The sequence below is a fragment of the Gopherus evgoodei genome, chromosome 10, assembly GCF_007399415.2.
Source record: "Gopherus evgoodei ecotype Sinaloan lineage chromosome 10, rGopEvg1_v1.p, whole genome shotgun sequence".
NCBI lineage: Eukaryota > Metazoa > Chordata > Testudines > Testudinidae > Gopherus > Gopherus evgoodei.
Genome location: NC_044331.1, coordinates 65,851,337 through 65,875,449, shown reverse-complemented (window position 1 = coordinate 65,875,449; position 24,113 = coordinate 65,851,337). Strand labels below are relative to the sequence as shown.

The window sequence follows — 24,113 nt, the reverse complement described above, 5'->3', positions numbered from 1 at the left end:
ACCGTTTATGTAGCCCAGTGGGCTAGCTTGCCTTTATTTTTTTTACTTTTTTGCATTATATTCAGCAGTAATGCAAGAAACCTACATGCTGTAAGACATTAACTTTAGCAAGTTAGCATAAGGCTTGAGACCTATGCACAAGGCTCGAGACCTATGCACTTTGAACAGATAAACTTGGCACAAATAAACAGCCCAAGAGAAAACCCCAAGTATTTGGGGAGCTGAAAATAGAGTTTAAGGGGCAGTCCTGACCACAGATACATGAGTCAACCACAAAAGTGTCCTGGCAACGAACTGACGTACATAACAGGTACATGAGACGCATCTAAGGCTAGCCTGCTTTCTTGCTATGTATCTTATAAGTTTTTTATTTTCTTCTGGGTTTCATTATTTGTTTTATTATAATAGATTTATAGATTTATATTAGAGTATATTTTGGCTGTAACACAAGGGACCTGCAGGTCACATTCTGTATGTTGAGCGAAGGCAAAGTTAGCATACATATGTTTGTGACCTCACCTAGATGGATAGTGGTGAGCTAAAGCATAAGGTCCATATATGGCTGCGAGCTTTAACGTATAGCATACGTTAATGCAGGTTGGCATAGAGGCTTTCCTAAGTTCATACCCTTTTAAACTTAATAGGTACACCACAACTTGGAACTTGGAGAGAACTGAAATAACCAGCTGGGACAGAAATAACAAATGGGATACCTAACCGCGAAAGGGCCGTAGTAATGAATGGATGTATATGATAATAAGTTGAGATCACTGATATACTAACCTACAGGAAAAAAAACACTCCAACATTAGTAAGGGGAGGAAATACAATTAAGGAAAAGGGGGAAAATCCCCTACTGAATATGCACCAACATAGTGGTGTCAGTGTAATGTATTATAAAAGTGGTATCCCAGTCTAGGGGCAGTAGGAGAGAGAGATATAGTCCTTGGGAGATGCCAGAATGATGGCACTGGTGATGATGGGAAGGTAAGGGTGGGGAGGAAGATGGTGGCTAACATTTCAGGTTGTTCTACAGCAGATGGTGAGAGTATATGGATGTGCAGATGTGCGTTCTATAGTATCTCTATCTATCTTACTGAGTTGGGGTGTTTGCAGGGCCGTCCTTAGGCATAGGCAGAATAGGCAACGGCGTAGGGCCCCACACTGCCTGGGGGCACCACTCAAGCAGGGCAGCCCAGACAGTGTAGAAGCAGGGCTGCTGGGTCCTAGAGAGAGCCGAATGCAGCACAGTCTGAGGGACGGGATTGGCTGCTGGGGTCTCTGGGAAGGGGAGGGGGTGGGGGTTGGGAAAGGAGCTCACCTGTGAGTGTGACTCTTTCCCCCCGGCTGAGGTCAGGTGAAGCAGGCTCTGTGGCTCTGGAACCAGTATCCTTTGTTGTCTCCCATAACATCCATTCTTCTCCCCCCGCCCCACGGAGCACCCCCTCCTTTCTCCCTCCTCCCCATGAGCACCCTTCTCTCTCTCCTCCCTCCCCTCCGTCAGGGCTAGGTTGGGTGAAGTGCTGGGGGGGAGGCGAGGCTGGCTGCTTGCTGAGGAATGAAAGTGAAAGTAACTCACTTCCTGGGCAGGCAGCCAGAATTGGAATGTCACACAGGGTTTGGATGGGGTTAGCCAGATGTGTGAAAAATCAGGATAGAGGATTGGGGTACAGTGAGCAGATATCCCTCTTTTATAGGGACAGTCCCAATTTTGGGGTCTTTTTCTTATATAGGCTCCTTTTACCCCACCCCCCCCCCATCCCTGTCCTGATTTTACACACTTTCTGTCTGGTCACTAGGTGGGAGTAGTTGGTGCCTATATAAGACAAAGCCCCAAATATCGGGACTGGCCCTATAAAATCAGGACATCTGGATCTGGCCACCCTAGCTGGGGAGCGCCTCTCCCCCGGGCTGGCAGCTGCCAGCTATCCATCTCATCCGGGGGGAGCTGCATAAGGCAGGATGAGCTGCTGTGGCTCCATGGGTACCCTGTCCCTGAGATCAGATGCTGTGCTAACTTCACCATGGTCCGTCCATAAGGCTGGTGGTGGTGCCCATTGGTGTGTGATTGGACCTGAGGGTTTGCTGCTGCTGTTGCCACTCTGCACCCCAAGAGGTGGATTTTGGGGTCCTGCAGTTTTCCACCTATCTCCTCCTCTACTGCAGCTGTTGGACCAGCGGGCTGGGGGGTGAGCCAAGCATGAAAGCAGTACGGTGTTGCCATTTAGATTGTCATTTAACAACTTTGTTTGCCAAAAATTCTTGCTAACAATCCTGAATCCAATTTCAATATTATTTAAAAAAAAAATCAATATCTTAGCCAAAAACAGAAATTAAGTTGTTGACAATTATTAGTGACAGGTTTGGTTTGAGGCAGGGAGTGGGCCAGTTTTCATCAGAGAAACAAAAAATGTTGACTGACTTTCCTATAGCCTGTTACTCCTGATAAGAGCCCAACAACTGTAATATGCACATCTCCTTACTAGTGTATAAAGCAGGGGTCGGCAACCTACGGCACACGTGTCAAAGGTGGCAGGTGAGCTGATTTTTGATGGTATGCAGCAGCAGGCTGAGCGGCTCAGCCCATCACTGCTCTGGGGTTCCGGCTGCTGCCCTATTGCCAGCTAGGATACCAGCCATCGGCCCCACTCAGCACCTGCTGCTGGCCTGGGGACCCCCAAGGAACCCCAGGCTGGCAGTGGGCTGAGCAGGCCAGCTGAACCACTCAACCTGCTGTCAGCCTGGGGTTCCATTCACTCAGCCGGCAGCGGGTTGAGTGGGCTGGTGGCGGGCTGAGCAGGGCCGATGGGGGGTTGAGTGGCTCAGTCTGCTGCCAGTCTAGGGTGCCAGCAGCACTCAGCCTACTGCTACTCCTGGGTTCCGGCTGCCGGCCCCTTGCCAGTCAGGAGCTCAGCCGCCAGCCCCACTCTGCCTCTTGCCAGCCTGGGTGAGCAGAATCCAGGCTGGTAGCGGGCTGAGGGGGGGATTGGCGGCCGGAGTTGGTGGTCAGAACCCCAGACCAGCAGCGGGCTGAGCAGGCCTGGGATCCTTGTCTAGGGTTCCAGCCACCAGCCCGCTGCCGGTTTGGGGTTTCATTTACTCAGCTGGCAGTGGCCTGAGCAGGACCGGTGGCCAAGACCTCAGATAATAACAATAGTTTATTTATATAATATAGACATAGAGAGAAACCTTCTACATACATTAAAATGTATTACTGGCACGAGAAACCTTAAATTACAGTGAACTTGGCACACCACTTCTGAAAGGTTGCCGACCCGACCCCTGGTATAGAGTGACCATATGTTGTACTAAGATTCTCCTGCTTTTTTTTTTCCCTGTGAGTCAGTGTAACTTTTGCCAGCCCAGAAGTTGGGCAGCCAATATTTTACGTTTTCATAATGTTTTCTCCAACTTTCATAAAGTAAATACATAGTTAATATGAGTTTAAAAAAGGCCAGGGACACTTCTTTGTGAAGAATCTGTACAGCAGATCATGCCCATAGACGATCCAGAAAGAAATTTGAGGTTGAATTTTTTAATGTTGTGATGGATAAGCAGTATCTGCTGTTGATGAAAGGTTTAATACCTTGCAAGTACACCCATAAACAGTTTGGATTTTTGTATGACATAACTAAATTCAACGAAATAGGAAAACAAGAGCAACTAATGACAAAGTGCAAGAACCTAGAGAGCCTTCTGAAGCACGGTGATAGTTTTGATTTAAATGGACTTGAACTGTACGAAGAATTGAGTACACTGTCATCAATGTTGCCACATGCAAAATCGGTGATGGACATTGTACAGTTTATTCATACCCGCAAACTTGTTGACATATACCCTAATGTGTACATTGCCACTCGTATTCTACTGACAATTCCTTTAACAGTAGTGTCAGGAGAACGGAGTTTCTCAAAACTAAAGCTCATTAAAAACTATCTCCGCTCTACAATGAGTCAGGAACGCTTAACTGGTCTTGCTATTCTTGCAATCGAACAAGACACGACTTTGTCTTTGTCATACGATGACATTATTACTGATTTTGCAGCCAAAAAAGCCAGAAAGATTGCTTTTAATTAAAAACAAATCTTTGTTTCAATACCTCTTCATATAAATTTCCAATAAAATTTTGATAAATTAAAAAAAAATTTGCATCATTCTGTCATCAGAATTTTTTCTATAGTGCTGGTTCTTTAGTGCTAGTCCATCAGCATTACAGTGTGCTTAATTAAGTTAAACTGGTTTTAATAACGTGAATGTGGCAAGTTTTCCAATGTTGTAAGCTTATGTTTGTGTTGCTAAGAGCAGATCAGGCACAGGGGCACCAGTTTAATAATCTCGCCTAGGGCACCATAAATCCTAAGGCCGGCCCTGGGTGTTTGTGACTGCGCATTATTATAAATGCATTAATAAACTATATTTGTAAATATAAAAGAGTTCCTATAGTGAGTGTTGAAACTGTGTGCATCGGGGTTCCCTGTTATATAATAATTTGAATAATACTGGGTCTGATCTTGGGGCAAGAACCTTTCAACCCTCAAAGTGATAACTGGGAATTCTTAAGTAATCAATATAATCTAAAGATCGGGCAACATTGGACTCTCTTTTCATGGCTCCATCATAGTTTATTCAGAAAATTTTGATTGACTTGTAGGGAAATGGAATTGTATTCTGAGATTTGTTGAACATAATTTAGTCAACGTTATGGAGTTTTGGAGTACTTTTTCTCACTGAACAACAGTTTATTGGTTTTTCAAAATTACAGTATTTATATCTTGATTAAGGAAATGTAATCAGCTATTTTTGAAACTATGCAAACTTCAAGTTAAGGAGTAGTTATATATTTTTGGGTCAGGCTTTAAAATAATTTCATAATAAAATTGTATACCTAATTTTAGAACACAGTTATTATGAATGTGCACACAAAATTATTAACGTCTTAATAATGGTTATTACTTATTTGATTCTTTCTTAAATATTCTTGAGGTCTATCCCCATCAATATGTTGTGTAAAGATATTGAAGGTCAGCTTTCCCATTAGTGAAGAATAAATAATCAATTCGTAGTAGGTGAATCACAGAACAAATGGGAATTGTAAGTTTGTAAATCATACAGATAATATATAAAAATAATTAAATGTGTTATAGAAAAGATATAGGCAGAGATGTTAAGATTTAAATTTTTGGAAAGCTAAAGTGTAAAATTATATTGACTGCATGCATGAATTAGGGAAACATGCACACAAATAACTAATCAGTTTCTTTTTTTATGTTTGCTGTTATATTATGTGAAGTTACTTAAACATTATAAGAAAGCACTCTTGGCATCAAAATTACTTTTTTCAGTATTTAGTTTATTTAGTGATATTACTCACTTACAATTTGCACCATATTAGGATACTTATTATCAACATTTTAAAAAACCTGTTCCTTTTTCGAAAGATTGTTTAAGAGATTTAAGTGCTTCTACATTTATTTCCTTTGTAGACTACTCTTGTATTTTTGTTTTGTCTTGTATTTTAGTTCTGCCAAACCTTTGGAATATTGATGGAGAATTTACCATACCTGAGCAAAAGCAAGTAGAAAACAACGAGGAACTAGCAAACTCCTATGAAAGAAAACTGATTGAGGTAAGAATCTGTTACACTTTAGAAGTTTTATTAAGGAGCTAGTAGCTGAAAGCCCATGCTGTCAGACAGCTGTGGAAGTTGGGCCAAGTAATCCACCATCTCATACAAATAATTAAGTGATTGTGTTCAAATTAGCTGTATACTCAGAGTGGTGACTGGTTGAGTTATCTCTGATATCACAATGGTCTGGGACTCTTGGCATGGCATAGATAAAGAGGCCTTGCTGTTGCACAGCTGTAATTCACAAAGTCAAAATGACTGAGAATTTAAACATTTGGATGGTAACAAACTGCAAATCCCAGTAATGATTCAACCTTGTGATAATCTGAACAAAACGAGTTCCCAACCACATAGCTGTTTCCATCTCTTCACAGTGACTCAACAGACATTCTAGGCTTTAGAGTGACACACAGATTCACAATCCTGGAATTTTATTATGTAGATAATAGCAGCGACTTAACTGTTCAAGGTGAAAGACAATTTCCATTCTTAGCTTGAATTTTGGTGTCTCCCTTTAATTCTTTAAATAAACAATCTGATATTTCTAATACTTTCAACTGTTTATTCCAAAAGTTGTAAATTGATTGAAGAAGCTATAATTTTTAGACATGGAAATTTTGAGAAGTAACTTTTTTTTTTCCCTCTTGGAGAAAGTATTTTTTACATCCATATTTAGTATCAAAATTGACTTACACTTTACCAGTTTCAAATGTATCAGATATACTTGTTCTGAGTTTAAAAAAATTGGGTACAATACTGGTTTTGTTTACTTTCCATGTTAAAAAGATACTTAATTACACTATTAATTTTGGAATCAGCTTGTAATACTTGGAATCCCTTGAGACATCGATAACTTATTTGAGCATCATCTTCAGTAAAACAATGTTCACAATTGTTACAGTTGCTGCCAGTGTTACTTCCTGAGTTTGTAACTGCTCTGAGCCACATGTTTCAGGCCTCATGTAAGTTACACTCGGAGACCTCCACTTCAAGACCTCATAAAATTACAAGCGTTGTTGCCTGTGCTAACTGCCCTTTTACCTTTCTTGAGACTTTATGGAACTTAAAAGTTCTAATGGCTAGTGAAACTTGTAAGTTCCCAGAGGACTCTTAACACCTGCTAATTGATGTTCCAGAACTGTGGCATAGTCTGTTAATGCTGCACTGATGTAAATTGTTGAGTTTCATGGATGTGATGTTAATACTGAAATGACTGATAGAAGTTACAAGCTCTCCTGATGTAACTATATTGACAAAGCTTGTGATACACATGAATAAAGCTGCAATTTGATCATGGATGTCATGGAACCCGTGACTTCCGAAGACCTCCGTGACTTCAGCCAGCTCTGGCTGGGAGCTGCAGGTTCCCTGCCACCTGTGGAGGCAGGGAGCTGCGGGGTACCCTTGCAGTCTTAGATGACGGGAGCTCCCCTCCACCACAGGTGGCAATGGGGACCATCCCGCTTCCAGCTGCCTCAAGTGGTGGCAGTGGGGACTCCAGAGTGCCTGGTGGCTGCTGGCAGCAGAGGGGAATCCCCCAGCTCAGAACCACCAGTGGAGACGGACCCTGGGCTCCGAGCCCCCACGCAGATGCCCAGGCTCCTCATTTTGCCATGGATATTTTTAGTAAAAGTCAGGGACAAGTCACAGGCTTCCTTGAATTTTTCATTATTGCCCATGACCTGTCTCTGACTTTTACCAAAAATATCCATGACAAAATCTTAGCTTTACTCATGAGCTCCACCTTTGAAGGCTATTAAGCTTATTATTTTTTTTTAAAAAAGGGAGGATTAGAGACTTAATGTTTGTTATAAGGTTCAATAAAAATGAAATGATCAGACAAAAAAAAAGTTAAATGTTAAGGTCAAAAACATACATCCCTTAAAATATTAATTAACCATTGTAGTATACGCCTACTTGTACCCAAACATTCCAAAGTCATCTTAAATCTGCATCTTTGACCATGCTTCATTTTCCTGAGGGAGTCTTCGTGTATCCCCATCTGCTCAAACGTCTTGGATAGTCAAACTCATCTAGCTATAGGGAGAATATTGACAAAAATAGTCCATTGTTTGAACAGCTGGATACTATCCTTTGAAAACATGTTTGGACAAGTACAAGTAATCCTTTTATGTTTGGTCACCACTTTCTCAAATGGTATGCCCTTTTTATGGGTTTATATGGCCTTTTTCTGATGCCAAATCTGTCTGAGGTGCATGTCTTAGTAAAAAATCCAGGTAAAATGTCTTGATAAACATTAAAAAACCAACCTGGTTTCATCTGCTATATTGTTCTCCCAGAGGTTCAGGATTTGCCAGTGATACTACAAAGTTTCCATACAGTGCTGCCAAAAGCTGGTCTCTCAGAATTCCTTTGATTCTGTAGAATTGTGGACACACCTGCTCCATTGTAGAGCCTATCTGCAAACCATATCTAATGCAGGCAGCCTGACTTTCTGTCCAGTGTAGGATGTTGTGTTCATAGATTCACATGCCAAAAGTGGGAACATGACTCTATAATAATCCAGGGGCTGTTACTGACACTGCCCCTTGCTTTTTCTCTCAACAAGTGCAGGGTACCAACTCTGCTGTCACTTTTTACATGGGCCCATTCTAGCTGTCATGTTGAAGAGTGGGAAGGGGAGCACTGCCGAAAGCTCTTGTGGCAGTGCTATGGAGCAGGAGCTGTGGGGAAGGAAAGAGTCTGTTGGCATGATCAGATTAGGGTAATCCAGAGCTATAGGCACGCTGCTTGCAGGACCCATTTGGCTAGTAAAACATTTCACATCAGGTCAGAGACCCCCTCATGAATTTGTCACCAGATGATCAGGATCCTGCAGTCTCTAAAGAAATATGAGATAAGCCTTGATTGCTGATGAAATATTAAAAAATGGGTATAACAGAAACTGAGCTGAAATGTTCATGTAATAGAATGTAATATCTGAAGTTATTCTTCATGGTTTTCCATTATGGAGAGTTTTGTTAGTGATATCTCGTGAGTGCATATTATTAGCATTTATTATATTAAAATTATTGGAATTTCTTCTTATCATTTGTAATGGAGTTTTATTCGAACACATTTTATTATTTTTTATTGCTGTTTTATGAATGAATTGATTTAACAAATGAAATGTATAAACATATAATGAAGATACAAAAAAGCAGTAGAAAGTTGATTTAATAAACTTCCATATTAAACATATTAGAAACACTTTTAGTGCTTTAAACATTATGAATATTTGAGACACGTTTTACTTTTGCATAAATTCTACGCTAAAAAAATTCTATGGCTCTCTTTAGAAAGAGCCATATAAAGAACATCATTCGTGGTACCATGATTTCTTCTAATGCAAAAGTTTGACCTCAGTCACAGAGCCCCTAATATTTTGAGTGGTTGACAGAGTGTTTGGGTAACATTGAGCAATGTTTGTCCCCTGACATTTGGCTCTCTGTTAGTCAATCTCATACAATATGAGACCAGATTCAAATTTTACCTTGTTCTTTATGAAAAGGAGAATGGACTCTAGAGATATTTATAATGCAATTCCATGAACAATTAAACAAGTTTAAATGCACAATAAGACATGTTTTGCTTTGTGCTGTTAATGTCATTTTGTTTTACATAAGGAATAAACATGAGTGTTTTGATTTGTATTGGTTTTGAAGGATTTGTTTAAATAATTTCACCTGCTCCAGAAGTTTTTCCAGCTTACATTTCCTACTGGGAAATGTAAATTCCTTATAGCCTGCATCACAATTACCCTCAAAATAAATAGTCACTGAACATTTGCTGTCCCAGCAGAGCTGGCATTGCTAAGGATTAGTTAACAAAACAAAAAACAGCTGTGACTGATGTTCAGGATGTGCGAACAAAAACAAGATCTGTGGCTGGGTTGATATCCATAAGGGATACTATTGTTTACAGTGTCTTTTTGTGGCTATAGACTAGTAATGAACATTTCCTGAAATGAAGAGATGAGCACTCATAATGGAAAATTGGAAAAAAAAATATATCTGACACTCTAATTTTTCGGTGACTTTTCTTAAGTATGTCTAATTACAGAGAACAGAATTCAGCTTTCCTTGCAGTTTCAGGCTTGTACAATTTAGGGCCTTATTCATGATTGATTTTATTCATGGTTTAAACTTGCAATTCATCAGATTTAAATTATAACTTATGCCGAAAAATTTACTCAAGATGCCCCTAATGTGTCTTTCGAAGATGCTGCTAAAGACTCAATAATTAAAATTGGGACTTCTATTTCCTGATGCAGATTATTCCTGTAAGGAAATGGGAAATAAAGGGGATGGACCCATTGCTGGGACAGAGGCTCTGTGCCCTGAAACTGTGGACCACAGGTCCCTGATCCCTGGAATGCCCTCTGTTACTGTAGTCAGGGGAGGTTTGTGGAATGACTTCTTTATGGAGGAGAGCCAGAATGGGCTTTTGTAGCATGTGCAAAGGCATATTCGGGAGCCAGTTATTATCTTTTATACCTAAAAATGTCTGTTGAAATACATTGCTCAGGATTTAGAGCTCAGTTTTTCCCAAAGCTTTGATTCTCTTTTTTGAGTTTCTCAGACGGCTTTGTAATACTTTACCATGTCTTTCCCTCAAACATTTAAAGTTATATAAAAGTACTAAAATTGCATTGTACTTGTTTGTCATGCCTAAAGAGTTGATTTCCAGACACATAGAATGAGAGATTAGATAATTTTTTACCTTTGCAGTTCTCTGAAAAAGTTGGCTGTCTTACAGCACCACACAATTAAAGTGACTGCAAACTCTGAATGTAATACTCAATCAAAATTTAGTTCATTTTCCCACTAACAAATTATGGTCCAATGCAAAATATGGCGTACGGGCAAATTCCTCGTCCCCAGGACCAGGACTGGCCCTAATGAAAATGGCACCTGGGTGAACTTGTATTTTGGCACCTGTCCTTTGGAAGAAATGTGAACTGCACTGCAACCCCTCTTATAAATTAAAAACACATTTTTATATATTTAACACCATTATAAATGCTGGAGGAAAAGCGGGGTTTGGGGTAGAGGCTGACAGCTCGCGACCCTCCATGTAATAACTTCGCAATCCCCTGAGGGATCCTAACCACCAGTTTGAGAACCCCTGCTTTGCAAATTGACTGTTTATTAATTATTTGCTCCATTATCTTTCTGGGTACAGAAGTTAAGCTGATGAGTCTGTACTTCCCCAGGTTGTCCTTATTTCCCTTTTTATAGATGGGCACTATATTTGCCCTTTTCCAGTTTTCTGGAATCTCTCCCATCTTCCATGACTTTTCAAAGATAATTGCTAATGGCTCAGATATCTCCACAGTCAGCTCTTTTGAGTATTCTAGGATGCATTTCATCACACCCTGGTTACTTGAAGACATCTAACTCATCTAAGTAATTTTTAACTTTATTTCCCTATTTTAGCCTCTGATCCTACCTTATTTTCACTGGCATTCACTATGTTAGATGTCCAATCACCACCAACCGAAACAAAGAAGCCATTAAGCTTCATTGTTTCCCCCCCCCTCATTAACGGGCCTACCCTGCTCTTCCTCTTTCTTCTAATGTATTTGTAGAATGTTTTCTTTTTACTTTTTATGTCTCTAGCTAGTCTGATCACTTGATGATTACCTGTTTTGTTCATACACTCTGGGGCACCTGGCATTGGCTGCTGTCAGAAGACAGGATACTGGGCTAAATGAATCTTTGGTCTGACCCAGTATGGTCGTTCTTAAGTTTTTATATTCTTGGAGAATCTGTGCCCTGCTGTGTTATTTTCCCAACAGATGTCTGAGTAGTTAAAATCCCCCATCACCACCAAGTCTTGTGCGTTGGATGATTTTGTTAGTTGTTTTTAAAAAGCCCCATCTACCTCTTCTTAGTTAGGTGATTAGATGGTCTATAGTAGACCTTTACCATGAAATCACCCTTGTTTTTTACCCCTTTTATCTTTACCTGGAGACGTTCAACGAGTCTGTCTCCTATTTCAATCTCAACCTCAGTCCAAGTGTATACATTTTTAATATATAAGGCAACACTTCCTCCCTTTTTTCCCTGCCTGTCCTTCCTGAGCAAGCTGTATCCTTCTATACCAATATTCCAATCATAGACTCATAGACTCTAGGACTGGAAGGGACCTCGAGAGGTTTGGAGAAAGTCTAGAAAAGAGCAACAAAAATTAGTAAAGGTCTAGAAAACATGACCTATGAGTGAAAATTGAAAAAATTGGGTTTGTTTAGTCTAGAGAAGAGAAGACTGAGAGGGGGCATGATAACAGTTTACAAGTACATAAAAGGTTGTTACAGGGAGGAGGGAGAAAAATTGTTGTTCTTAACCGCTGAGGATAGGGCAAGAAGCAATGGGCTTAGATTGCAGCAAGGGAGGTTTAGGCTGGACATTAGGAAAAATTTCCTAACTGTCAAGGTGGTTAAGCTCTGGAATAAATTGCTTAGGGAGATTATAGAATCTCCATCATTGGAGACTTTTAAAGAGCAGGTTAGACAAACAGCTGTCAGAGATGGTATAGATAAAACTTAGTCCTGCCATGAGTGCAGGGGACTGGATTCTTGAGGTCCCTTCCAGTCCCATCATTCAATACACATAATTAGTCATCTGTTTGCTAATTCACTCATATCTGGTCAGATTTTTTTCTTTGTCCAGTTATTTAAACCGAAAATCACTGATGCTGGGACACAGCAGAAAAGTAGGCTGTGATAAGTGTTTACCATTTAAAACTATATTCTGAAAGTTCCTGACAAAATATTGGTCTGTATGAATAATAATGTTGCTGTGAACACTTCGGCTATTTCTTAAACTTTAAAATACAATGTGTAGGATGGTTTCTGATATGTTTTATATATGAAATAATGGTATGTGTACGTGTGTGTAGGTGATATGTCTGATAAATTTTAGAGGCATAGGATAAATTGCTCAGGCACGTCTTGAAGTAATTTCACACATTCCTAATGCTGCACCACCTTTTCACTACTAAAATCTATTACTACTATATTTAGAAAGGCCTATATTCATTATCTGTAAAGTGTTGCCATGGTATTATGTAGTGCTGTTTTGTGATTTATGGATGGGCCAAGAGAGCAATATTTACATCCAGATTAGTGTAATATCACACCTGGAACTGAAGTTGTAGGGGTGAGTTCAGATCTGGTGATTCAAATCTGCACTGCTTATCTTCTGAGCTTCTTAGGGATTCCGATTTGGGGTTCCAGATTTGGCCCATCTCTAATTTGTAACATAGAGTGGAGAAATGGGTGGCATGTGTGTTATCATGCTGAAAAAAAAGCCTAATTTAAAGTCGATTTGAAGTCAGTGAGTCTTTCCATGAACCTCAATGGGCTGTAGATCAAAAATAGCCTTGAAAACAGTTTTAACTACTATTTTGTTAAATTTTCATTTATGAAATAAGATCATCACTTACATGAGTTTTACTGATTATCATATCCCAGCTCTTCTGGTTTTGGCAGCCACTGATTATGCTCCAGTCTGAAGCCCAGTTTCCAGTTTAGTTCTTGGTTCAAGACAATAAAAAAGCACATAAACCTATCAGCAGACAACCAGGAAGAAATAACCTTACTTAAAGTTAATTCAGTTCACACTAATAGTTGGTTTATTACTTTAAAACTTTAGTCAAATGCATGTCAATTGCTATTTTGAATATTCTTTCCTAAATAAGCTGCTTTATGGTAGTGTGACTTTGACTATGTAATATATGCATATAATTTGTTTTGAAGAGAAAGCTAGTTTGTGATGCTAATATATTGCTATTCCCTCTTGAAGTAAATCGCTATGCTGCTTTTTACCTCCTAAATTTGTGGTATGAGTGGATACATTTTCTTCCTTGTTTCTTGCTAAAGGATAGAGAAGATACTGGTATCAGTAAATGAACTTATTGGTCATTGTGATGCTTTCTGGGGCTGCCCACAACTGTGAGTCACCTCGTTATCCCCCGCATCCAGCAAGAGGAATATTTGCTTATGGCGGTGGTGTCAGGGAACATCCATCAAGTCAAGTCTGTTAGCCACTCAGACAATTTCCTCAGGAAATCTGCCAGCCATTCATTTGCCTCAGGCCTGGTCTACACTACGCGTTTAAACTAATTTTAGTAGCATTAAACCGATTTAATCCTGTACCCATCCACACAACAAGGCCCTTTATATCGATATAAAGGGCTTTTAAAACCGGTTTCTGTACTCCTCCCCGACGAGAGGAGTAGCTCTGAAATCAGTATTGCCATGTCAGATTAGGTTAGTGTGGCCGCAAATCGACGGTATTGGCCTCCGGGCGGTATCCCACAGTGCACCACTGTGACCACTCTGGAAAGCAATCTGAACTCTGATGCACTGGCCAGGTAGACAGGAAAAGCCCCGTGAACTTTTGAATTGCATTTCCTGTTTGCCCAGCGTGGAGCTCTGATCAGCACGGGTGACAATGCAGTCCCAAATCCAAAAAGAGCTCCAGCATGGACCATACGGGAGATACTGGATCTGATCACTGTACAGGGAGACAAATCTGTTCTATCAGAGCTCCGTTACAGAAGATGAAATGCCAAAGCATTTGAAAAAAATCTCCAGGCTATGATACAGAGTCCACAGCACAGTGCTGTGTGACAAGCGTAACGGAAAACCAAAGAATCAAATGGACGCTCATGGAGGAAGGGAGGGGGGACTGAGGACTCCAGCTATCCCACAGTCCCCGCAGTCTCCGAAAAGCATTTGCATTCTTGGCTGAGCTCCCAATGCCTGTAGGGTCAAACATATTGTCCGGGGTGGTTCAGGATATATCTTGTCAATTTGCCCCTCCCTCCCCCCCCCCATGAAAGAAAAGGAAAAAAAATCGTTTCTTGACTTTTTTCAGTGTCACCCTATGTCTACTGCATGCTGCTGGTAGATGCGGTGCTGCGGCACTGAACAGCAGCATCCTCTCCCCTCCTTTCCTCGGTGGCAGACGGTACAGTGCAGAAGGACTCGTAGCCATCCTTGTCATCATCCCGTAAGTGCTCCTGGCTGGCCTCAGGTGAGGTTGGCTGGGGACGCCTGGGTAAAAATAGGAATGACTCCCGGTTATTCCTGGCAGATGGTACAGAACGGCTGGTAACTGTCCTCATCATAGCAACTGGGGGCTGAGCTCCATCAGCCCCCACCTTTCATGTCTAAAGAAAAGATTCTGTACTGCCTGGACTAACATAGCAGTGGGATGCTGGGCTCCTCTCTACCCCCCCCTCCCCTGTTTAATGTCCTGCCTGGACTATCATAGCAGCTGGAGGCTGCCTCCCCCTCATTTTATCTCACTAAAAAGTCAGTGTTTCTTATTCCTGCATTCTTTATTACTTTATCACACAAATGGGGGGACCCTACAACGGTAGCCCAGGAGGGTTGGGGGAGGAGGGAAGCAACGGGTGGGGTTGTTGCAGGGGCACCCCCTAGAATGGCATTCAGCTCATCATTTCTGCGGGATCTGACATGGAGCGGCTGTGCTCTCTGGTACACTGGTTCTCTAATACACTTTCCTCGTATTCTAGGCAGGACTGACTATTTTTAGATACAACATAAAGGAGGGAATGACCCAGGGAGTCGTTCCCATTTTTGTCTTTGCGCCCCCGGCTGACTTCAGTGAAGGTCAGCCAGGAGCACCCATGACAGCAGCAGACGGTACAGAATGACTGATAACAGTCATCTCATCGCCAATTTACAATGACACAGCAGACAGTACAGAACGACTGGTAACCGTCTCTGCTACCTTGCAATGGGAAATAAATGCTGCTGTGTAGTGCTGCAGTACCGCCTCAGTCAGTGGCATCCAGTACACATACGGTGACAGTGACAAAAGGCAAAACGGGCTCCATGGTTGCCATGCTATGGCGTCTGCCAAGGCAATCCAGAGAAAAAAGGTGCGAAATGATTGTCTGCCGTTGCTTTCATGGAGGAAGGAAGGAGTGATGACATTTACCCAGAATCACCCGCGAAACTGTTTTTGCACTATCATGCATTGGGATCTCAACCCAGAATTCCAATGGGCGGAGGAGACTGTGGGAACTATGGGATAGCTACGGGATAGCTACCCACAATGCAACGCTCCAGAAATTGACACTAGCCTCGGTACATGGACGCACACCACCGAATTATTGTGCTTTGTGTGGCCGTGTGCACTCGACTTTATACAGTCTGTTTTACAAAACCGGTTTATGTAAAATCGGAATAATCCTGTAGTGTAGATGTACCCTTAGAGGTTACCGCAGAGTCCACCTGTAGTATCCGGCCCCTGTCACTTGATGCTCAGAGAAATTACCAGGTTTACTGTCCCCAAGGGACCAGTATACAGACAGCTTGACTGGTAGAACTCAGGTTCAGGTCCTTTATAATATCACAACACTGAGATACAATTATAGTGAAAGCAATCGTACATTTATTATCAAAGGCTAAGATTTAAGAGAGAGTGAATAAGGGTAATGGAAACAGAAATGGTTACTTTTAAAACAAAAATGTAAAATGAAACCTGGGTCTACAGTAATACAGTAGATTTGCCCCCCAAGGATTTAGTCTTTTCTAGAGCTAGCTGGTTTTCAGTCTACAAGGATCCAAGCATTCATGAACATCCCCTGCTATTCAAAGGCTTTCTTCAGTGAAGAGTTATAGGATGACCTGTGATTCCTTTCTGTTTGTGCTGGATCCAAGTTGCCTTTGCGGCCCTGGTTGACTCGATATGCAAAACAGTACGCTAACAAAACTCCTTAAATATAATCTGTATGTACATCTCACAATGATTATTAGAATCGGTATCACATAACCTTTTTTAGATACGTCACTTCACTTTCTTTAGATAAACATTGCAAAAACAATATGTTGAATGTAGTGAGTTTGTCAGGCCTGCCAGGAGTTACTGTTACAGAACAATGAGTCCTTTACCACTTGACATTGAGAGGTTTTTAGGTTCACAGTTATTTTAGTTATAAATTTTGAAGCATAATTTGGGTCTTTTATTGAATAGTGATAAAATAAAGTGAATTGAATTATCGGTTGAGGGGCTAATTTCATAGGTGGGCTAAATTTTCTTCATGGTGGTACAAACTGCTGGAGTTTATCAGTCATTAGTTTATGTAATGTTCAAGAGTACTTTTCAATATAAAGTAAATAAACACTCCCCCAAAAAACTTTATCCACAGCTGCTGTGATTGAGGCAGATTACCAAAGACACACAGAACAATGGATAAATGGATGTATCATGGATGTCTTATGTTTAATCATAATATTATTTTAATCATAATGATATCTGAAACACCAATAAATGATGTATTACGTTTCTACAATCTGGAATGTTGCATATAGCATCTAAAGTATGTGATGGCAAATGCTCTGTAATTATATATATCAGGAAAATGAAAGAATAGATACAGCAACCCATGGAAAACAGCATGCAATCAATAGTATAAAGTGTTCTTTAAAAAGTCAAGTTCAAGGCAAACACCAGCTGTCCGAGGAACCAAGAATCCACAATACAAATAATGAGCATTAGCGGGCATCTGTATAACAACTCATATGTGCTCCATAGAGAACTGCCAGCCATTGTCAAGAAGTGCTTTCAAAGCTAGAACCATTCTTGACAACAGTACTATTCTGACAGTCTCTTACAGCAGTGAGGATGAGTGTGCTTGACTAAATGCCACTGAGAACAGTTATACTTGTTTTTCTCTCTAGAAGTCTTTCCCATCCCACAATAAATCCTGCTTTCTTTTCCCTGTGGCCAACTCCCTTGTAGTTTTTCAGTTTTTGATAATTTTATTGTTTTGGAAGTTTATCTGGAGATTTTACCCACCTTATGCCATTTTCTTTTTTAAATAAATAAAGAATCCTTCTCCTATGAGTAGGGAGATTTTTAAATTGTTTGCTTTTGTTAGCAATTAAGATACAAACTTTAGAGATGTTTAATTGTGTTCATGTAAGATCCCTATGAAATTGATTCTAATCTCGGCAGTGGCTGAATTCATGAGGCTTTGTTGCAGATATTTCATTTATACTACAGTCTCATTTTTGTGAAATGTTTTTGTGTAGTTTTATGGAAAATATCCAAAAAAATCTTGCCATTACTTATAGGCTCTGTCTACCCTTAGAAAATGCACTGTGTTAGAAAATGTTTTGACTAATATGATTTTAAACACAACTTTAGACAGTCATATTTAAAAACATATGTTGTGGTTAATCTCCTAAACTAATAGCCATGTTTTATAACACAATACATTTTCCCAGTGTAGACAGCCAAGAGGAAAGCTTCAGATAGCTGTGTACTTGAGTGTTGATTTTGAATGAACATGCAGGAGGTCTCCTGTTTGGACCAGTGTATAAGACTATGTATGGACAAATCTGCTCATGCACTCACTTTTTGCAGGTTGTTGGAGGCAGGAACAGTGTGGTTTCCTTGCAAACTACTAGAGAAGTACCTCATGCTGATGCTTATGAAGCATGAACTTTAGAATTTAGAACTGAAGCTAACATCTCCAGTTACTATACACACCTGGAGACAGACCTTATCTAAAATGAGGAACATCAATTTTAGGTACTGGAGATGAGATCCAGGACCCATTGAAGTCAAAGACAAAACTCTCATTGTCCTCATTAGGACTAGGATTTCACCCTACATGTGCATCTGTTCATTAAATATGGCCTGTGATTACTATGTGTGCCCTTAGAGGAAGTATGATGGTGTCACATCTTTTGGTATCCCCATACAGGACCTCCTAATCTTGCTGCACCTGCCTCAGTAGTGGCTGTATAAAGAGGATCCATTGAGCCAGATGGAAGTCTGTGGTTTTAATTCCCCAAAAAGATTCATTTAGTCACCTTAGGGAGGCAGTCCCAGCTGGGACTTAATGAGTTGAGGCTGATAATAGCTAGCCTCAGCACCTTATAGGGCTGTGTCATTCCCAAAGGGGAGGGGGGTGGGGGGAGAGAGGATTTGCTGATCAGAAGCCAGGTTTGGGAGGTTTGAGGAAACATAAGCACAGCTCTGTTTGCTAGTTGGTATATTTTAATGTTAGACTTCTCTGGATATGAGGATAAATGGAAGGATGCAGCAGCCAGAGGTTTTTCCCAACCTTTTGATACTCTGATTAAACCAGAACTCCTGAAATATATCTGAAACCCCAAAGAGTTGATTTGGGGCATCCTGTGACCTGTCACAGTAGGGTTTCAAATATTAAAACTGTGCAACACCATTCTGTAGTCTGGACTGTACAAATTGTAAGAGACAAATGAAAAAATAAAATACAAATGATTAGTGAGAATTTCCTTTAATTTTGTACAGAAAATATATTAAACACATAGATGGTATCCAAATGTATTAATTGGTTCTTGTTGAGCAGGAAGCATGTTGATGCCGAATACATTAAAGAAATAGTTCAAAGGCCATTTTATCTGCATGTAAATGTATTTCAGTAGCACAGAGAAGAACCTATAGACATACTGACTGGCCTCCTTGGTGCTGATCTGAAATGTTTGTGCCCTGCTTTGTGTATGAAAAATCATTTTTGATCAATATAGATTATATTGTATATATCTGACACAGGAAGGTTTATTGTGCATTCTGGTGTGAATATGCATTGCCCAAAATGTTTTGAATTGAAAAGGACTGGATTGTACTGGTTCGTAGTTAATAAAATCAGTTTCTTGTATTTAGAAAGAAGGAATAACAAAAAGGAATTAATTAATAGTCACTTTAAGGATATTTATGGGAAGTGATTATAGTTGTTTGACTAGTAGATAAATATGTAGAAAATTGGAATTTTGAAAACAGTCTAAGTTTTTTGTCCTGGGTTGGAGTATCATTTATTGCAGCAATAAAATAATTCTTTGACTGTAGATTGCACAATCTTTATGACCAAATTATCCTAAGGCTGAAACTGAAGATAACTTTTAGTTTAATTATTATTATTTGATGTTGGCAGAATGATAAAATTATAACTACTACTTAAGTATTATGCTCTTAGGGGTTATTGCAATGTGTCTGATTTCATTTATCTGACACTTAAAAGATTCGTAAGTAATTTGTTCTTAATCAGACAGTGAAGGACAAATTGACATCATTCTGTATTCAAATAATATTGCAGGAGAGTTAGAAGTATTTTCATAAAATGGGAAGAGAGAGAGAGAGCTGGTACCAGCTGTTATAAATTTCTGACCGTTTTGCACTTGTAGAAAGGAAATCATGTGGTTTTTTATATAAAATATTAAGTTATGGTTAATGGTGGCCTCTCTTTCCTGATAGCAGTTTGGCTTCATTCCCATCTGGAACAGTGGCCATTTTTGAAAAGGGGCATCTTCCTGCAAGAAACCTCTAACCTTACTCACATTGAGAACAATGAGATAGCATCCAGAAAGTGGGCAGTTCTTTGTGGAATTACCTGAAGAAATATTTTCTTCAGCAGGGCGTATGAAACAGAATACTGTGTTCATACTCTACATGCTATTGTAATAATCTTTGTATAAAGTATGCTGTGTGAGGTATCTGAAAACTCATAACTTGCTGATCACTGGTAATGGTAAAGTGCATATAGCAATGTTATATGTAAAGTTATGAACATGAGGTGAAATCATGACTGAATTATGCTTCCCAGGTAAGTCTGGGAAGTGGTTAAAATTCTCGAAGTTTCTCAAAGACAAAGGGCAATCTGACAGTCCAGTCAGGTGTCAACAAAGATAATGGGCCATTATCTACTAAGTGGCCATTCTTTGATAAGGAAGGGGGCTGGAACAAAGATCTGCATCTTAGCAAAGTTACAGCATGGAGTCTACTTCTTCCAGCAGAGAACCTTGTCTCCTGGTTCTCAGCTGGAAATGCTTTTCAAACGGGCTAAAAAAACCCCAAAAAAACTATAAAAGCACCCCAACACTCCCACCCCCTCTCTTCCTGCATATCTCATTGTCCCTGTCTGAGAAGACAATGGAAACCTGTTGAACTCTGGGACAGGGGCCTGATCTGAAGAGTTTGGTCATTAATGCTGCTAGAAGCATGTGGTGAGGAACTTTGCTTTGAGTCTAATATAGTTTGCTTTCTAGTGCCTAATTTAATGTTTTCTCTTTATTTTTCTTGTAAATACATCTGACTTTTATGCCTTGTTACTTATTCTCAATATCTTTGTTGCTAATAAACTTGTTTTAATGTTTTATCTAACCAATGTTTAAGTAAAAGTGTCGGGGTAAGTCTGTTTAAGGGAATAATGGACTTAATATATTTGTATTGTCCTAGAGAGGGCTGGGCAGTACAAGACAGGTTTTGGAGGAAAATCTGGAGTTGTGTGTGTGTTAGGGTTACCCTGCAGTACAACCCAAGGCTGGTGAGAGGCACCGTGTGATGGGCAGGCTGCAAGTAAACACAGACCCATATGGGAGTGACCTGATTGCTGGCAAGCTGTTTGTGAACGGGACAGGTGGGGAGCTACAACAGTAAGGGTATGGCTACACTTGAAATTTCAAAGCGCTGCTGTGGCAGCGCTGCGAAGTGTGAGTGTAGTCGGAGCGCCAGCGCTGGGAGAGAGCTCTCCCAGCGCTGCACATAAACCACATCCCTTACGGGTGTAGCTTGTAGCGCTGGGAGCTGTGCTTCCAGCGCTGCAGCACTGATTACACTGAGGCTTTACAGCGCTGTATCTTGCAGCGCTCAGGGGGGTGTTTTTTCACACCCCTGAGCGCGAAAGTTGCAGCGCTGTAAAGTGCCAGTGTAGCCGTGGCCTAAGATGTTGCAGAGCAGGGGTGATTCAGCCTCCCCCTTCCCCCCGCCATCTGGATTGGACCCTGATATGTCACAAGGTAAATAATAATGTTTCAGTTATGAATAATAGCAAAAAAGCTTTTAATCCTGGACTAATTTCTTCAAATATGTCCTAAAAGATTTTAATGAATTTTAACTGCAAGGAAAATATGAACAGTCTGTTTATTCCATTAAGATCATTCAGAACTAAAAGTTGCCTGATACATGGTGCTAAAGACTCATTTAAAAATGTTTAACTCAAAATTAAAAAATTCATTCTCTACTCAAAGAGCAAGCACTGAAGTATTGAGGGGGAAAATGCTGTATTTCTAACCACAAGAGAACTTATTTGCATTCACTGGAGTGCACAAAAACACACATGCACATTTTAGGAGTAAACATATAAACACTGGCCAAGATTTTCGATTAGTGGCTGGCAATTTGGAGGGCTCTGTTCTGGGAGCCCAACCTGAGGCCTAGTCTACACTGGGGGGGTGGGGGGTGGTGTCGATGTAAGATATGCAACTTCAGCTATGGGAATACTGTAGCTGAAGTCGAAGTATCTTATTCTGACTTACCTCCCGTCCTCACCGCGTAGGATTGACGTCCGCGGCTCCCCTGCCGACTCCGCTACTGCCGCTCGCTCCGGTGGAGTTCTGGAGTCAACGGGGAGCACGTTCGGGGATTGATATATCGCTTCTAGATGAGACGCGATATATCAATCCCCGATAAATCGATCACTACCCACCAATACGGCGGGTAGTCTGGAAGTACCCTGAGACTTTAAAGGGACCTGGTTTTCAGAGGACTGGTTCTTAGCACTTTCTGAAAATAAGGTTTCTTAATGGCATCTCAATTTGGATGTCCTAAAATGGAAGCATCCAAAAATCAGTAGGCACTTTTTCAGAGCTTGGCCAAACCTGTAACAATGTATAAAGGCATTACACCTAGGTAGTGAATAGCTCTTATAACAAAGGACTGCATTTCAAAGGTCTTCTTTTAAAATGCAGTAATAAAAAAGGGTACAAAAGATTTCTGCTAATTCAGTTCTATTCAATGTTAATATGGATAAGAGTGAATCAAAGAATGTTGAATCTTTTAGATATCTTCTTACTAGATATCAAAATTTAAGACCGAATTTAATGGAAGAGTGAGGATATGGGATAAAAACCTAAAATATATTGCTTTGTCAATGAGGAAAAAAAATTACACAAGATATTATTTGTACTTAACACTCTTTATGTGAGCATTTGTTTAATGCCAATAAAGGAATAAAGCAAAAAGCTAATATGCAGAATATAAAGATATATAAATTCATAACAAAAGCAAGTGGTCAGTATCTTAATAACAGTCTTATATTTTATTAACTCAGTAGCTAACATAATAACTAATGCTAGAACATAGAATCTTCAGTGAAGATTAATGTACCCACTGGCAAAAGACTCCCTCAGTGATTCATTTTTGTACCACTGCTAATGTGAAAGTTATACTCACCCTGGTTCACAATTAGTCTTATGCTTTCAGTTTTATTTTTTGAAGGGAGCTTTTTCAAATATACCACATTGCTGGTATTCCCTTCAGATGGTTTACATTGTGAAGGACTATCCCTTTTAGAAAGAACACCTTCTTTAAGATTAAAGTGGTTGTTCCTCAAATATTAGCTCTCCATGAACATGTTCACAACCCCAAATTTCCCTTTAAAATAGAATCATGCTAGGAGAAACCCCCAATGGAGAACTTTTAATCTTTGAGAGGAGTGTCTGCAAGAACATTTTGAGTTCCCAAAAACCTACTCATCAGTGAAGGAGGTTCAGAGATGCATATAAAAAGAAACAGTCCTTTAGTCTCCCTGGGAATTTGAACTTTCATGTAGTACCAACCTGTCTTCATTGGAAACTAGTGATTTCCTCAGTTAAAAATACTTCTACAAAGTTATTCCTTGTGGAATTCTATACTGCTGGTGGAGAATCATAGCCTAAATTTCAGTGTCACTCAGATGAACCTTTATAGCCCCTAATTACAGCATTGCAGTAAGTCACCATTACTACTACTAAATATACAGTGCATGAAAAAGGGACAGTGATCTGCATAATATATTACAAAGGTACATAAAGTATCTACCATTTAGTAATACATAGGCAAAGGAACAAAGTTTATTCCAATAAACTTTTTTCTTCTCAAAGTAACAAAAAGCAATTTAGTAGAAATAGATTAGACACACCCTGTCATATTTCCAGAGAAGGGAATATAAAGAGGTATAGTAAGAACAGAGGATGGTGCCCTCAGAGAGCCAAATGGTCTTTATTTGCTAATATTCTCAGTTTGTTGTGTCTAGTATGCTCATTTACATATCAGTAAGACCATGGAGTCTTCACATAGCAAATAGTGCAATGCAAAAAGTGTCCCATACTTTAACTCTTCATACATTGTTAAGTAGCTCTAACAGTAAGAAAAGTTACAGTGATGGGAGGGGTTTAAAATGCTTCAAGCAAATGTTTTGTAAAGGATTTGTAAAGTATGATACAAAAGTATCATAGGTTATTCTATACCTGAATATTTTATATCATGTTTAATTTCAGTCTTTATTACAAGAACAAAATGTCAAATACCTCCCCCCCCCAAATATCTGATATAAGACATTCCTTTCCTTTCTTTTTATGACCTTGGAACATCTTTTATATTTTCCAATTAGACTGGATTAAAAAGGTAAATACTAAAGC

General features: G+C 39.9%; 1 protein-coding gene across 1 annotated transcript in view; it reads left to right on the top strand.

The window, feature by feature from the left end:
• Positions 1 to 24,113, top strand: part of SNX29 (sorting nexin 29) — a 472,917-nt gene that overhangs the window by 183,627 nt on the left and 265,177 nt on the right. The window contains exon 16 of the mRNA XM_030578064.1: positions 5,520 to 5,626. Coding sequence (XP_030433924.1) covers positions 5,520 to 5,626 — 107 coding nt within the window. The remainder of the gene's footprint in view (positions 1 to 5,519; positions 5,627 to 24,113) is intronic.